At 40.2% G+C, this 17,817-nt stretch overlaps 1 protein-coding gene across 1 annotated transcript; it reads right to left on the reverse strand.

Moving 5' to 3' along the window:
- Positions 1-4,696: 4,696 nt before the first annotated feature.
- Positions 4,697-6,961, reverse strand: LOC146524986 (E3 ubiquitin-protein ligase TRIM21-like). Its single transcript, XM_085171591.1, has 2 exons — positions 6,855-6,961; positions 4,697-6,684 (listed from the first exon to the last, which is right to left on the reverse strand). The coding sequence occupies exon 2, from the start codon at positions 6,680-6,682 to the stop codon at positions 5,048-5,050; it is 1,635 nt and encodes a 544-aa protein (XP_085027717.1). The 5' UTR covers positions 6,683-6,684; positions 6,855-6,961; the 3' UTR covers positions 4,697-5,047.
- Positions 6,962-17,817: the final 10,856 nt, after the last annotated feature.

Below are 17,817 nucleotides of genomic sequence, written 5' to 3' on the forward strand. Positions count from 1 at the left end.
GGTTCTGCCGGAGGTTTCTTCCTGTTAAAAGGGAGTTTTTCCTACCCACTGTCGCCAAAGTGCTTGCTCATAGGGGGTCATATGATTGTTGGGCTTTTCTCTGTATCTATGAAGCGCCTTGAGGCGACATTTGTTGTGATTTGGCGCTATATAAATAAAATTGAATTGAATTGAATTGAATTTAAAGGACCTCGTGGCATGCTCGTGAATTCAGATTCTGAACTGCACAAGTAGGCAGCTGGAGGTAATTTTGCAGGGCTCTGACAGTGTTCCTCCATAAACAAAGGAGCAGATGCAGCTTTTGCAGCTGGGTTGATGCCGTTCAACAGCCATCTCCAGCTTTCTTTGTGTAACAGACCATATCCTGGTCTGGTGTCCTCTCCATGCTCCTCAGACGGTGTTAGGAGACACAGCAAACAGTCTTGTGACAACACGTATAGCCGTGCCATTTCTGAAGAGCTGGACCACCCGTTTAACTTGAATTGGGTGCATCTACATTTTAACGCTACTATTTTAACGCTCACTACTCATATATGTATATATATATATATATATATATATATATATATATATATATATATATATATCTCACTGACTTTCAGCTTGTTTTGTTTGTGGATATATGACTGACTTTAATTATCCATAAAATCATCAGATTCTCTGTAAGATTAAGGTCGACTATATGTATATTTAGAAGTTGAGGCTTTAAAACCAAGTTAATGCTGAAAGTACAAACATCACTAGTGTCACATAACTTTGCCACATGTGGCCAACAGCAATGTTTTAATGTTCTTCATTATTAAACATTTGCACATAAATAAGTGACATAATATTCAGTACTTACTTTTGACAGTTCACTCTTGGCCGCTCCCTTCTGCCGTATTTTGCAGCAAAATTATCCACACCCACCGCCGCGCTATGAATTGTGGGATATATGGGACCACGAAGCGTGCACCGGACCACGCTTGATATTTGGGGAAATCCACGGTGCATTTGGAGTATGCATTTGAAGTACACTTCAAATTGGGACAGCCGTCGTCGCGTGGCGGTGACGTAACCGCACTTAAAATGCGTACTTCAAGCGTGCAGACCCTGAAATGGGACACAGCTAAGGACACTGGAAAAAAAAGCAAACCCAGAGAATAATCAGTCAGTAGGCACGAGGAGAAAGTTATGGTCTGTGGCCACCACCTGCAAAATCATTCCCGTTTTAGGGGGTATCTTTTCGTTCCTTCTTCAGTGCACATGTTGTCACTTTCATTTGCACTAAAAGAGGTGAAATTGATTCACAATGGTTCATTCCTGACTAGACAGACTGATATTCCTGTGGCTTAACTGACGTTGTGTTACTAAGAAACATGAGGAAAACATCAGAAGACTGTAAAATAGTCTCTCAACATGAGAGGTCCAAGAGCTACTACACTAAAACTCTGTTATGCTCATTGACTTAAATAACAAATACATATTCTTACAAATAATTATTAGTGTTATAAGTAAGGTACAAATAAGCTGACAAATCCTTTCTTGCACTTGATGTTGCACATTACAATGTGAAAAAATTGAAAATGCTTCACACAGTGAATACATTAAAACTATGTTCACAGTTTTAGATTTCAGTTTGTGGACACTTGCTTTTTTGCATGGTGCGTCCGGGAAAGAGGGAAATGGGTTTGTACCGCAAAAATACAAGACAGATATTTTTCATGATGACACGAGAGGAAAAGCGAGGAGATCAGCAAACTCCCACACAAACAGCAGGGATATGTAACAAATTACATCTCAGTGTTTAGCTGTTGCTGAGATATTGCAGTTTGAATTAAAATGAGGGCCTAGCTGACCAACTGACACTGCCATTCCTATTAGCATTGTGTAAATATAACCCAGCGCAATACATCAGATGTATCTGTTAATTAAACTCATTTTAAACAATTCAAGCATTTAAGACAAAGGGAGGCACCAGTGTAGGTTTCTGTTCCAACAACGCTGTCAGTTATTGTAGTTGCCAGGGATACATATAAATATAGGTTTTAATACTGGAGAGTAATTAAAATACTGTGAACATGCAGCTTTTCATTATTCATTGTTGCACTTCTCTTCACTATCATCGCTTTTCAAACAATGCAAACAAAGGCTGCCTCGGGGCCTGGTGCAAACTGCTTGAAGTGTTCTTTTTCCATTGGTATCAGCATTTCACAGCCATCCAGGACGGCGTCTCTCTGCACTGCTGCTGTGGCTGAATTAAAGCAACAGAACGAGCAGTTAAAAGGCTGTTGTGTGTGTTTAAAGTATGTGTGTGTAGATGTGTGCCAATGTGTTTCTGCTGGTGAAAATTCACTGGATCAATAACAAATACAGTGTGTTCTTTGATTGTGCCTTTTTTGCACACTCTCTAGGACTAGTCTTTTAATTTGAAAATGCTGACAGGAACCTGACATTATCTGTTTCTCTTGAATTCTTTTTCTTGGGCATTCAATCAACAGACATGACATATATTAAAGGCAATGGAAATTGGATTACTTCTGTATGCATTTAAAGTGCATCCATCCATCCCAGCTACCATAGTGCAAGACGCCGTGTACACCCTGGACAGGCCACCAGTCTGACGCAGGGCTAACACAGACAGACAGCCACTGGGACTCATATTCACAGCTATGGGTAATTTAGATTAACTAATTAACCTAACGCGCACAAACACAGGGAGAACATGCAACCTCCCCACAGAAAGGCCCCAGTCAGGTGTCTGCTTGCAGGAGTACCTGTCTGTATATTGGTCTGATATACAGACCAATAGATGGTCTGTATATTTTAGCTACAGGAAATAACTAAACCCAGTCCCTTTAACCACGAATGGTGTTGCAGTCACGTCATAAGACTTCATTTGCAGTTAACATGTAACTACTGCACTATGGTCCATTCCATGTGTTGTTACTGGGCATGTGAAAATATCAGACTCTTTCTTTTGCATCAGTTTTTATTGCTGCATCTGTTTATTTTATTCCTGCTGTAATAATAATAATAATGTAATAATTTCCAAACTGTAGAATCAATAAAGGCCAGCTTATCTCATCTTCATTTACTGTTGTACTATTATTAATCATAATCCAGTGGTTACAATTTATAGTAACATACACATACACTCGAATATGAAGTAGCTGGGAAATATATGTTGGCACATTAAGCACAAGCTCTCTTAATTTTGAAAGCACTTTTGAATACTTCTGAAATGTGTTTTCAGCATGTTTATGGTAGTCCATCTTAAATAAAATATGGAAGTATTGTGTCTGGCAGAAAAAAGCTGTTTTCAATCCAAGTGATTTTATCATGCGACACGAGCACATTTTGGAAATACCATGCTGTCATTTGGAGCACAGCTGTGTATGTAATAACTATTAAAATCTTATCTCTGTGTTTGTGAAGCGCAGGATTAACAATATTTGGATTTTTCAAATGACTCCAGGGGAGAAACTTGATGCTACTTTGGAAGTAGTGGCTACAAAATGACTAAGTGTATGATGTGGGGACGTAAAACTGTCAAGAGTCTAATTTGTGTTTTCATTCTGCAAAGTGACAGATGCACTTTAATTGCATGTTGTAGTAATTCAATTTTCATTGCTTTTAATATCTGTCAGCAGGATTTAGTTTATATGAATGTTTGTTGAGTGAATGCCTAAAGAAAATGTAACCAAGAGAAACAGACCATAGTGTGCATGTTTTTCACAGATTTCACATATCTGATCATTAAAGGAACGACAAAAGGCAAAATAAAATGTTCAAAAATCAGTCATCAATCTGTCTGTTGATCATTAAATATTTTATATAATGTTTTGGCATCAATTATTAAATGTGTATCAAGTTGGTGCTTCAAGAAATACAAATACATAAAGTTAAAATTCAACATTAAGAAGCAGTCAAACAGTCAGAATTGATTGATCTGTCCTACAGTAAACCTCTTTAGTGGCTATAGACATTATAGTACCGTAGTATAGAAAATACACATTTATAAACTATGATTAAAAAGTAAACAAACAAGTTTTTAAACAGACTCATTTATACATTTCATTTGCTCACATTTTACATTTTAAACTGTCTCTAAGCAGCGTTTGCAGAGCTGCACATTGTGTGTTCTGCTGAAAGTTTACATTTTAATTCACTGACATTAATCGATGGAGAAATTCATTATTATCTAGCATCATGTGAGAGACACTGACCGTCATTTTATTTCAATGGATTTTGTATGTTATTGTTAAGTCATGACCCCAAAATTCAGATGCAACAGACGTAACATGCCTGAAAAACATTCTGAACGCAGTACTTTACAGTAGCCCTTACACTGCTACACTGCTACAGCCACTTTGGCTCATAAAGTTTGGCTGTTGCTGAACTGCAGAGCTGCTTCAGTGACAGACTGCTGCATCCTCGATGCATGAAGGAGCGTTTCTGCAGCTCCTTCCTCCCTGCAGCTGTCAGACGGTACAATCAGAACTGCTCCCAACAAACATAGATGTTTACATCAATGCTGTAACTGCAATAAGTTAATTAATTAACCAATTCGCACTACAACCTGGTTTGCCTCTTACCTGTAGTTATTTTTATTTAATTGAATAACTGTACAGTACTCTCTGTTTATAGTAACCATTGTCCTTAATGTAAATATGTGAGAAAAATTGTGTATGTTTCTGTTCCGTGTCCTGTGTACTGTTTGTTTGTATATTTGTCTTTCTGGCTGCTGTTACAACCAAATTTCCCCTCGTGGGACAATTAAAGGATTATTCTATTCTATTCTATTCTATTCTATTCTATTCTAAAGACCATTTATTTAACCCTGAAACATGTAATGCTTCAGAGCATCACTTTTGCACAGAGGGCAGCAGATAGTGAACGTCTCAGGGACGCATAGACATGAAGTTGTCTTCCAGGTAACACATTATGACACACAGCGCTGACAATGATGGAGGGAAGAAACAAAATGACAGGCTGCAGTTTTAGAGGGGAAATCGTGTTGGAATCACTCGCCAAGTCCAACTCGCCACGTCAACCGCTTCAAACCTCACTTGTTGTTTCTGACGGGAGTGATGATCAGCGGGGCGGAGTCTTTACCCCCATGAGTAGCACACGGACTGAAGAAGGGAAACATCTTCTCTGTGAAGTTACACCCAGTAAAGGAGAAGATGCCAGCCCTCGTGTCCACATCATAAAAGGAAACCTGACCATCCTCGTAATCAACAAACACCCCGATCTTTTCAGGTACCTCCGTCACATGAAGATTCACAGGAGGGTCTGTGTTAACTGTGAACTCATCTCCCCTTCTCAGCCGAATTGTCCAGTATCCATTCTTTGGACTCAGTCTTATATCCCCCCTCCTGTTGATGGATTGCTTTGCAACTCCCAAGTCCCACTGGCTTTTGTCTTTTACTTGAACCTCATAGTAAAATCTTCCTGAGGTGAAACCTTCTCTTGCCAAAACATTGTAAACACAATCAAACCTGTCTGGTTTGTTTGGGACGCGCCTCCTCTGGGTTCCCCACGCGACTTGCTTCCCGTCTTCGGAAATATAGAGATAAGAGTTTGCTGTGTCAGGATCCAGCGTCAGCTCCACAGCGTGCCGCCTGACTTCTTTAAAGTTGGGATCACAGAGCATTCTTATTTCTCTTGTGACCGTTGCCTCCAGCGAGGCCATAACTTCCTGCATTTTAAACGGGTCGCAGCTGAGACTCACGTCAGACCAGTCCTTTACTCGAGGTGGAATGATGGTAAGTGAAAGGCAACTTTCCAGGAATCTGAAGGGGTCGTCTGTGACTGAAATGTTGTCAAGCTGCTGGCTTTTCTGGGTTATTTGCATAATTTCACCCTTCAGTTCATTAATTAAGCCGTCTGCCTCTGCTTGCTTTCTTTCCTGCTTTGTCACAATTACATCCGCCAGCTCAGCTTGGCCTCTTTTAATGTACTCCACCATCACAGTCATCACATGTTTGCTGCATGACAGTGCCTGCGCTGCATTATTGTTGTTAGCCTCCAGCGAGCGTTCAATTTCCCGAATTTTCTGCTGACGTTCATCGATCATCTTATTCGCGTCTTTTTTCTCTGAGTCCAGCTGGTCTTTCCTCATTAGAGCCTCCTCCTCTAGAGTCACTATCTTATGCTGTTTATGGTCTCTGTCTTTGCAGGAGTCACAGAGAAACATTTGATCCACGCTGCAGAACAAATCTAAAGGTTCACCGTGATCTTTGCAGATCCTGCTCTCCAGGTTTTCAACCGGGTGAATGAGCTTGTGCTTTTTTAAGGCCAAAAGTTTCTGATGAGGCTCGAGATGTATCTGACAATAGGACGTCATGCACACTAAGCAGGACTGCAGGGCCGGGCGCCTCGCCCCGGTGCAAAGGGTGCAGAGCACATTTCCATTTCCTGATTCTTCTGTGATATTAATAGACTTTTCTTGAACTGATTTCTTGAACTTTGCTACCATTTCGGCGATGAAATGATTAACCCGAAGCTTTGGTCTGATGTTAAACTCCTCTTTGCACAGCGGACATGTTATTAATGGATTTGAAGTGTCCCAGTAGCCTGTGATACAATCAAAACAGAAATTGTGCCCACAGGGAGTCGACACCGGTTTACTGAACACACTCAGACAGATGGAGCAATGAAAATTCTCTTCAGCTATTAGACTTGCAGGAGAGGCCATGTCTAGAAGGAGAGATAGTGAAAGTCAGTAGAGTTTCAATATTAACTGTGAGATTACCAAGAAACTGTTTGTCTTTAAGATGTTTTCCTAACTATCTGACCACCTACCTAACTTATAAGACAAAGAAGAAAGACAAGAAACTTGGAAACTTAAAAAAAAATGGCAAAATTACCTGTTGCATCAAGACTTTACTCGACTGTCAGCATGAAAGACCGTTAAAACTGTGCAGCTCGTTTGTTCCTTTCAGTTTCTCTTTCACAGGCCACAGGCCACTCCCATTTCCTCATCTTCCTGCGACAAGTTAACCCATTGTGTGCACAAATATAAAGAGCATATAAATATATATATATAAATAAATATATAAATCCCTTGTAGTGGTACAAATAATCAGCTTTTATTCTGTTTGGCATACTAGTAAGATATTTAGATAGGTGTGTACTTAGCTATGTGGGCGCATGCTGCATGCGTCATCTCTCTCATATCTTGTCTCCGTGTTCACGGTTGTGTATTTGTCTTTTCTGTGTGGATGTGAGCGCACGGTGCAGCTTCAGCTGATAATGAATTCAGTGACTGACTATCAGTGTGCAGTGTGATTTAAAGGGATTTAGACTGACTAAACAATCAGGAGAATTATGGACACTAGCAAAATGAATGTGAGGTCGGAATTAAGAATGATATATACTGACACACACACACACACACACACACACACACGTACCTGTTACGATCGTCTTATCTGACTTAGAGCTGTCTCGAGTCTTATTCAAGCCTCGACTCAAAGCTCTGACTACCATAAAACATTTAAATGACATTTGAATCATCGAGTGTTTCCTTTGATCGGGGCTGAGTGAAACTCAGCATTCCAGCTTCCTCTGCATGATCCAGTGACCAGTTCATCACAGGATGAGAGTCAAAGTCTTTCCTCCCTTCTTTTGTTTCTTGCCCATTACCCCCAAAACCTCCACCTCCCACCCAACTCATCTGCCTCTAACACTGAAGGCATTAATAACATGAGCTGAATGTTTGAAGACACAGACTTCTCTATTAGAATTGAATCCGTCTTGCACGGTGTCTGCCCCGTTTTGAACTCAGTGTAAATCCAAAGTAAAGGCCTTGCCTCTGCAGCACATCCTAGAGTCCAAGACAAAAACTGTAATACTGACTTACTGCTGGAGTACTGCTGTGTTATTACAGAACATTACACTAAAAAACAAACGAACTAAAACCATAAATGGTGTTAAAAAAGAATCTTCCAATTCTGAGAGGCTATACTTTTTAAAATAATGGACAAAGAAGCTGTCAGTAATTGTTAAAATACAATATATATATGAATATATGCAATATATGAAGTGTTAGACACAAGAGCTCAATGTGTCTCCCCCCAGATGCACAGCAGATGTTCTAATGGTAACATTTGTGCAATAATTTTGTAGCCACTTTTGGTTGTTGCCGCCTGATAGAATTAAAAATTCTAAGTTTGTTACACCAACGAGCCACGACTTGATTCCTGTGAGGAGGATTTGTAAATCTGATCTGTTGCATCATGGCTGCATCAAGCAGTGAGGAGCATAATCTGCCCCATAATCTTTTCCAAATCATGCTATTGTTGTTTACTTCAATAACACAAAATAGTAGTGAGCTGTACTCAGTGTGTAATCTTAACACTGTTTTGAATTTGAAACCATAGAGAGGTTTAAATAAAATTAAGGCTTTAAGATAACACTGTTTCCATAAAAAGTCACCATAAACACATTCATATAAAGTAGCACTCTTTTCAAAATCGACCTGCTATGACCACCCATGATCAGCTCCGACTGGCAGAGTAGCTTTTGTGAATCACAGCTCAAAATAGAGCCTGCACCAAAGCCCAGTAAAAGCTAAATAAGCCTTGTGTTCAGCTTCGATGTGAATCAAACCATTTGAACTCCTCTACATTTCAGGCAGCTCTCTTCTCTTTGGGTGTCCTTCACAATCAAAAGACTTGGACAACAGTTTTGCTGTGCTAGCATCTAGAGCTTGGTACCTCAGATGAAAACACTACAGACATCCCCTCACTAACACTACAGAGAAGCGTAGCGTGGATCGGCTATTAGGCTACAAAGAAAATGAGCCACTGCCATTCTAACATGTTACAGAAAAAAGAAACAGAACAACAGGTCATTTAACAGATCAAGAAAAAGATAAATAAAATGTGCCATCTTGTCTGTAGGCTTTATGTACAGCAGCAATGCTCAAGAGAGGGAAGAAAGAAGCCCCTCTATTAACTCCATCATTCTAGTTTGTTTACTGCTTGGTCAGACCTGAGGGTTGTATTATTTTCAACCCGCAGACACAACACTACTGGAGGGAAGATAAATAATTAGTCATGAGATGAGTTTCTCCCTTCATCCATCAGCCTGGGGAACATGGCAACCCTAGGAGAACCGAAGCCAAATGAGAGTCCTCTCCCTGCAGTGTTTTTGTTCCCCCGACACTGTAGCTTTAGATTTACTCTGAGATAGCGTGACTTTGAAACACTCAAAAGTTTGCAAGGATGACTCCATCTTTGTCAAGGTGTTCACAGATTAAAAGGAGTGCTTTAATCTGAAATAGGGAGACGAAACGCAACTTCAGCTTCAGCTACTGGAACAGTAGAAACAGTTAAACTGAGGATAAAATTTACATATATATCTTTTTTGAAGCAATTCCCGCTATTGAAATCTCAGACACTAATGCATTTACTCTTAAACTAACATAGCGCACAGAACATTTCTCATCTTCTTTCCCGAGTAATTTGACAGCGAGGATTTTACGGCCTGTCATACAGGAAGCAGTGGAGAAATGTGGGACACAAGCTGTTAAGTTCTATTAAAGATCATTAAAAGGCACTAAAACCAACACTGAGGTCCCACCTGAGTGACGCCGCAGGAAAACCTGCTGGTAGAGGAATACATTAGAATATTTTTAATATGTCAGAGTGTGAGACGTGTCTCTGAGAGGAGAACATTTTTTGAATTGTATTTGCTCGGCTCTCCTGCAGTGAAATCTGACCAGATGTTTTCTTAAAGCTCACGTGGTGCTTGGAGATTTAAAGCATCAAAAAGCATTTTCCACATGTAAAGACTGATAAGCTATTTTATCTGGACTCTTATTCATTAAACGGGCTGTGACTGTTGGAGTTACACCACTATCTAAGATAGCCTCTAAACAACAGAGGGTTCTCTGATAGGCTCCTTCAGCTGTTGAATAATTCATTTGTGCCATTTGCCAGACTCGGGATCCGTGAGTGAAATTAGACAAGGACTGAATGATTGAAGATTTAAAAGCGTCTGGACTTCTTTAAGTTACTTGAAGATGTTTCACCTCTCATCCAAGAAGCTTCTTCAGTTCTAAGGTCAAATGGTGGGGGTTAGGGTTAACCCTAACCCCATCTTAAGGTCAAAGGTCACTCTTTCGAGGATGCCAACGTTCACATTTTGGACAGAGAGGACAGATGGTTTGAAAGAGGAGTGAAAGAAGCATCTATGTCCACTGTTAGCGACCATCTTTGAACAGAGGCGGGGCTTACGACACCAACTCTCTGCCATCTATAATCCAGTTTTGAGTTCCCTCCCCAGACGCCTTAACGCCCACTCACATCCTGGGACATCTGACCTCAGGAAATCACATGATAAGGTGGGGCCAGGTTTCACAACGAGCTCACCTGAAACTCTGGCTGATTGTGACCCACACCCAGTTCCACACCTTGGCTCAGGCGATTAGAGGATCATCAGGGGGTCCTTTTGTCCCTCTGTGGGGGGAAACTCCCACTAGGTTTATATCTGGGACTCTCCACCATTTGACCTTAGAACTGAAGAAGCTTCTCGGATGAAGGTGAAACGTCTTCAAGTAACTTAAAGAAGTCCAGACGCTTTTCTTTGCAAGCTCCTTTGACTATGAGGAAGCGCTTGGCAACAGTGTGAAGAAAACCTCCACTACAAACAGGCTCAGGGAATATCAGCCATGTGTTATGACCAGTTGGGTTTGAGGGGAAAGAGATGACAGAGGAGAATAGAGCGCCACAGATTCATAATTTCTCATGATAAAGGATTTATTCAAAAATAATAATATATATTTAAACTAAAAAAGCAGCAAATAATGAAAAATGAACATCAGGAAGGCTTTTGACAGCAACATATTACAAATGTAAAAGGAGAAATCTTCATAAATAAATACAGTAAAATACATATTATTATTAATTACATATAAATAACAGAAACCTTGATGACACTATAGATACTATTCCTGTGTAGCTTTAGCCTAGTTTCTGTTGTTTTATATTGCTTAAACTTTACTTATCAAATAACCAAATGATAAAAAATCCTCATGAAGATTAATAAGTTCAGGTCAAACAACACAGTTTAGTTTAATTTCTGATTTCTTCTCCTTTATTTCTTCTTTCACTTACCTGCTATTTGATCTCCATTTTCTTCTTTTTCCATCCTTCTGCTTGTTGCTTGGTACCAACGTCTGAAACCTCTCCGGTCCACACAACTCTCTCTTTCAGTCACTCTGCACAGCTTCAGCCACATGTAATGACTCTGAGCTGCAGCCTTTCCTTGGCTGTCACAGAGGGGCTTTTAACAAGGTCCTTCACTCCTTTTGCTCTTTCCTCCATACTTTACCATGCTGCCATCACTCCCCCCTCTTTCCCTCTGTAATTTCACCTTTCTAAAGTGTACAGGTGCCTGAAGAAATGGGAAGTGGTTAGAGCATTTTCTGCGTCTTAAGTAGAAACCTACACATTTCTCAGCCACCTTCAGGCATTAATGAAGACAGATTGTTTGAATTTGTTTGATCTGCACTCACATAATTAATACAAGGATCTTATATTTTACTTAAAGGTACAGTCAGTCATTTTTTTGCATTTGTATAATAAAAAAAACGAATATTGTACTAAATATGTCAACCTGTATGTTCTGGTAAACTTGGAATTAATCCATTAAAATATTATATAGGAATGGGAACTACTTTCCAGTAGCTTCCATACTGCTCCAATATCCTGAATACAATGATTGAGATGGACATTGTTGTTCTGCCAAATCACATTTTATGTGGCTGGTGACTGGCTACATCACCCCTAAAAATAACTAGTATTAGTAGTAATGATGTATTTTATTGCTGCGCCTGGAAGAAGATAAAGAGGTAATTTCATCAGTGATGTAGATTTAAAGCACAGTTGAACTGAAACATGCAAACTGTTCTGATCGAAGCAAGGATGTTGCTGTGATTTGCAAAGTGTCTGCATATTTTCATTTGTTCTCTAAATAGTGTCAACACCGTTAGCTGGTTTAGCCTTAATCACTCAAGACTACTCGCTAATTGTGGCTTTCTGAGCCATTAGTCTGCAGGCACGTTGCTGGTTACCAGCAAAGGAGTTACTTTATTATTTTAGGTTGTTATATTTTTCTATTGCTATTCTAGTTGAATTGGGCTTCAGTGTGTATTCACGGTACAGCTCCAGTTCCAGTTGGCAGGAACTCAAAAGGAACTCATTTTTTTACAGTGTAGTATGTTGGAGCAGCAGTTTATCGGCAGCTGAGAGGAAGAGGTTGGATAAACTCATCAAGAAGGCCAGCTCTGTGCTGGGATGCACCCTGGACCCAGTGCAGGTGGTGGGAGACAGAAGGACTCTGGCCAAAATAACATCTCTGATGGACAGAGTCTCCCACCCCATGCATGTAGATGTTGCTGCAGAGCTGCTTCAGTGACAGACTGCTGCATCCTCGATGCATGAAGGAGCGTTTCTGCAGCTCCTTCCTCCCTGCAGCTGTCAGACTGTACAATCACAACTGCTCCCAACAAACATAGATGTTTACATCAATGCTGTAACTGCAATAAGTTAATTAATTAACCGATTCGCACTACAACCTGGTTTGCCTCTTACCTGTAATTATTTTTATTTAATTTAATAACTGTACAGTACTCTCTGTTTATAGTAACCATTGTCCTTAATGTAAATATGTGAGAAAAATTGTGTATGTTTCTGCTCTGTGTCCTGTGTACTGTTTGTTTGTATATTTGTTTTTCTGGCTGCTGTTACAACCAAATTTCCCCTTGTGGGACAATTAAAGGATTATTCTATTCTATTCTATTCTATTCTATTCTATTCTATTCTATTCTAAAAGGATGCTACATGTCGAAGTGCAGCAGCAGGATCAGTTTGTGGCTTTTATTGGTTTGTTAATTCTGTAAAACCAGGTGAGTAAACAGATGGTGAAGTTAGCTGGAAAAACAATTGATAGTTTTTTATTTAAAAAGGTGACGTGAATTTCATGGGCGCTTTCCAGCAACACACTTAAAAATCTCAGTGGATATTCTGAAGATCAAATTCACTGAGGTTTGCAAATATGAAAAGAACAAAGTAGTAGTAGTACATTTTAAGCCACTGTACGCATGACATTATGACTTGGGGCTAAGCCGCTCTAAGACTTTGAACCTAGATTTTCAAACATTCTTAGGATTAAACCTTTGTGCTGTATTGTTCAGGAAGGGGTCAATGTGACCAAAGATGTGAAAAAGTAAAGGACAGAGATGATGTGACTGACATCTGATTTAAATATCATCCTCTTCCTCCTCACCTCAAGTCTCATGTCTCTTCTCTTAAACTGAAGCCAGGGTACTAACAGTCAAATGTGCATAAATATGTTTATTCCCTATTTCGTTATAATTACTCTTTCTTAGCAGATTAGACAAGCCACCGCCCCATCTCCAGACAGCTGACAATGAGCCGCCTAAAACACAACAACTGGTTATAAGCTAATGTTATGCTCAGAGATGACACTTTCCTGATAAACAGATTATGTTGTCACATCATATGAGAGTTTATTCAAGAACGTTAGATCCAATACAAAGTAAGTTTCACCACACTGGCTAACAGCAGTAAAAACAGCAGCGCTTACTGATAGAAAAGTTCAGGATATTTTATATTTATTACTTCTAAAAGCTGCTGAAAAGCCTCCGGTTGATCCAGAACAGTGAAGCGAGAGCACTGACTGGGATTATAAAGAAATACCATTTGTCCTATTTCAGCTCTGTTTATTCAGAGCTGAAAATGTGTCTTGTCACATACAAAATCTTGAATAATCAGAGTTATTCGTATCTTAAAGACATCGTGGTACCTTTTTATCCTAGCAGAGCGCTTCACTTTAAGACTGCAGGCTTACTTCTGGTTTCCAGAGCTTCAAAGAAGAAAGGAAGGTAGAGCCCAGACACTCTCTCAGCTTTTTGAATGAAGCTTATAGTTAGAGCTGGATCAGGTGACCCTCAACCATCCTTTAGTTCAGCACAACAGGCTCTGGTTGCTTCCCATAATGCACTGAGCTTTTCTTCCTCACTTACCTCTTTTCACTCCATGTGTGTTTATACACAGTGTTGGGGAGTAACAGAATACATGTACCACCGTTACGTATTTAAAATACAAAGTATGAGTAACTGTATTCCGTTACAGTTACCGTTTAAAAAGGTGGTATTTAGAATACAGTTACTTTGTTGAAATAAATGGATTACACGGCGGTACTTCCCTGTTTCATATTGTGGCGGGTCAGGACTGTTTGGGTTTTGTTTGACAGCTACGTTCTGTTGTTCCAGGCGGCAGCGTTACGGTTGCCATGGTTACAGGGTGCCGCTCTCTCTCTGCGTGTTTCCTGGGTGAGAGAGCGCCTGTTGTTGTTGTTGTGCTAAGCTAACAGGCCAGAATGCTACAGGTATAGAGATTGACAGACCACGTGACTTTCGCGCATTGCATGCCGGTAACTCGTGGCAAAACAATCCAAGTACCGCATCAAATGCAAGCATTTGCAGCACCGCAAAACGTTCATTCTCCGGTTCCAATACCTTCTTGCTTTTTCTTTGCCCCCCAAAAAAGTTATGTACAAAACGAAGGAGAACAATGCCGGACCGTACAAAGACAGACTTGATGAAAAGGCAAAGAAAAGATACGAGGAAAAAATCAAAGGAGTGAAAGGGTCAGACCCTTAGAGCACACAGAGGGACAAAAGACGTGCTGCCCAACTTTCACCACGCTCATATTTATAATTATACGCTTCTTGGAGTGAGTGCATACACTCATGAAGTTTAGTAACTTCAGGTCACTGCATCAAGCCCAGGTACAGTTTACCGACGGATGGGTACAGGACCTTGAAATGCACCGTGTAGAACGAAAGACCATCGTACGTATCATAAGTTTACCAGTCTCACAAATCGTCTTCATAAATACACATTCATTAACCGTTTACTAATAGGACCTTTGAGCTCAACGGTAATTAATTAGTAGTGGAAATAATTTCTGGTTCGCATTACAGAAATGTAGCAGTGACAATAATATTGTACGCTGTAATCGTACTGGGCAATTAGTGATAGCATAGCACACAATTTCTGTTCAGCGCCAGACTTGCTTGTAACCTATATCACCAATTATGTTAAGAAAAATGACGTATTAACTACTACAAAACACTGACCTTTGTGGAAATGCTTGGAGCAGACTAACCTGTGAGCTGGATGTTCTGGGACGTTATATTTGGTCTTTGAATGGCTGCAATCCAGGCCATCCGTCGCCTCTTTTTACTTCAGAAACATGGCTCGAATAATTTCTCTTCAACGACGTAATCGATAAAAAAAAACGATCTCTTTACCCGTCGGCTTCATGGCTGTCATGCGACCGGCTATTGCAGTTAATAATACAACCGCTTCTTGACAGTTTTTTGTGCGTCTTTTTATCGCTGTGTAACTGATTTCAATTGAAAGCCTGCGTGCGCTAGTACCTCTTGCCACGAGTTCCCAGAATTCTTTGCGGTTTTACCCTTGAATGACGTCACATTTTCAATCTCTATAGCTCTAAAGAATGTAGCATCATGGGCAGTGTAGTCCGTGCTGCAGGGAGAATGGACTGCCGTACACGTTATGTGTCTGTGAGCGAGGGAGGGAGAAAAAGGAAAAGTACGAGCTGTCATCGAGCAGAAACGGGAGCTGGAAGCATGTAAATATAATAATAACCACTGCAGCCAAGAAGAGAGCCTGACGAGCCCAGCTGTAAGTAAGCTATTAAGACTCGACTGTACACCGTGTTCGTGTTTTCCTCTGAAACAATAAGTTCTGTTGGAGCAGCCTTTCAACGCCTCTCTCTGTCTCTCGCTAGCAAAGTTGACCCAGACAACAAAGTAAAGCTAGTTTTCAGCTACGAGCCGACACAGAACCCACCGTATTAGCCAGAGGTCCCTTTACTACGGTTCGGAGCCGCGGACCTTCAGTAACAGTAATAAATCACAGCAATAGTACATTCATGTAGTTGTAAACAGCATGATAATATATTAAGTAATCCAAAGTATTCAGAATACGTTACTCTCATTGAGTAACGTAACGGAACACGTTACAGAATACATTTTGGGGCATGTATTCTGTAATCTGTAATGGAATACATTTTAAAAGTAACCTTCCCAACACTGTTTATACACCACTACTGTATTTAGTCATTAGTAAATATTAAATTCTGGCTCTTTCTCCCATAGTGTTTGTTTTGTCCTGTACTCGTCCCTTCACCCTCAGCCAGTTCTGGCTCCCTTTCTGGTTCTGCTGGAGATTTTCTTCCTGTTAAAAGGGAGTTTTTTGTTCCCACTGTGGCTAAGTGGTTTCTCGTGGGTCTGATTGTTGGGGTTTCTTTTTAATATTGTAGGGTTTTTACAGTATAAACACATCGGGGTGACTGTTCCTGTGAACTGATTTTATATAAATAAAAGTGAATTCAATTAAATTGAACCGGTGCAGGGAAGACAAAAAGCTGACCAGAAAATTAAAAACCATAACCCTTTTACTGTGAGGTGACAACACTTACCATTAAGTAGTGAACTGTTATAAACTGTGGATGTGTAATGATTGAGTTTAATGATCTATTTGTGGTCAACTTTTCACAACTGTAATTGCAGGGGAAGAGGAAAGGACAGATGCCAAAGTAGCTACTTAAAACAGCTAAACCTTTCTAAAGAGTGAATATTAAGTCATTATTTAATATTTAATTTTGAAGTCCAGCAATATATAAGGAAGCCTTTTTCTCTGTTGTTATGTCTTCATATATTCTTAATTCTGAAATGTCTAACCATATCTGTTTTCCCTTTCCATATTTCTAAATCTGTACATTTATAAATGAGCATTTTAAGCTAATAGAGAGGGGGTATGTATGTTTGTATGCATTTAGAGATAAATGGGGATCTGATGCCCTTGGGCTTGTATTAGTATTCATGACGAACAAGGAAATTAAAGCCAAGTAAATCACCTCAGCCTCCCTGCATTTCAATTATAGACAGCATAAAAGAGGTATTGATCCATAACGGAGAAGACACACGGAGGAGCAGAAAGATTTTTTAAATACTCATCAGTCGTCACACTTTCATAAGATTTGGTAAATCTGTTCTTTAATTGATTCCCAGATAGATGTGACAGCCAGCAAGCTTCAGCAGACAAGAGCAACAGTTCACAGTATTAGTGTGTTAGTGTGAAATACATTCCCTCATGTATTCCTCTTTTCTCTAGTAATCATCCTACACTGCTCTCTTAGAAAGTCCCAGAGGTTTCTGGTATTCCATCATCTTTAGGAATCAGTAAGGAGGAGGGAGGACGGGCAGGTCAGTGATTCACCTGACTGTGATAAATGTGAGAAAGGCCCAGTTCACACCTAAACCACAGAGTCTCCCCTCTGACTAACCCCCATCTCTTTCCACTATCCCCCAGGCCCTCTTATGATTGGTTGACCCATGTGTCTCAGAAGCTCCAGAGGTCAGATGTCTGGTAAGATTCTCTAGTTTGATGGATAGATTACTTTTTTTTAATTTCCACAAAATAGGCAAAATTAAGACATGCTAAACAAGTTGGATAAAACTAATCCTGGGCCCTAAAAACCAGGCGTCTCTCCCTATGGAAGCGGTGTCTGAAAAGGGCTGGGAAAATCATCAAAGACCCCAGTCACCCATCACATAGACTCTTCACCCTCCTGTCCTCTAGGAGGCGCTACAGGAGCCTCCGGACTAAGACCACCAGGTACCAGAACAGCTTCTTCCCCACAGCTGTCAGACTCCTGAACTCTGCCTCCTGACATCTGACCCACGTTAAACTCATGGACTGGACAT

This window comes from Neolamprologus multifasciatus, chromosome 2, assembly GCF_963576455.1.
Source record: "Neolamprologus multifasciatus chromosome 2, fNeoMul1.2, whole genome shotgun sequence".
Classification (NCBI taxonomy): domain Eukaryota; kingdom Metazoa; phylum Chordata; class Actinopteri; order Cichliformes; family Cichlidae; genus Neolamprologus; species Neolamprologus multifasciatus.

Coding starts and splice junctions, on each gene's coding strand:
- LOC146524986 (XM_085171591.1), bottom strand. CDS start 6,682: ATGGCCTCTCCTGCAAGTCTAATAGCTGAAGAGAATTTTCATTGCTCC.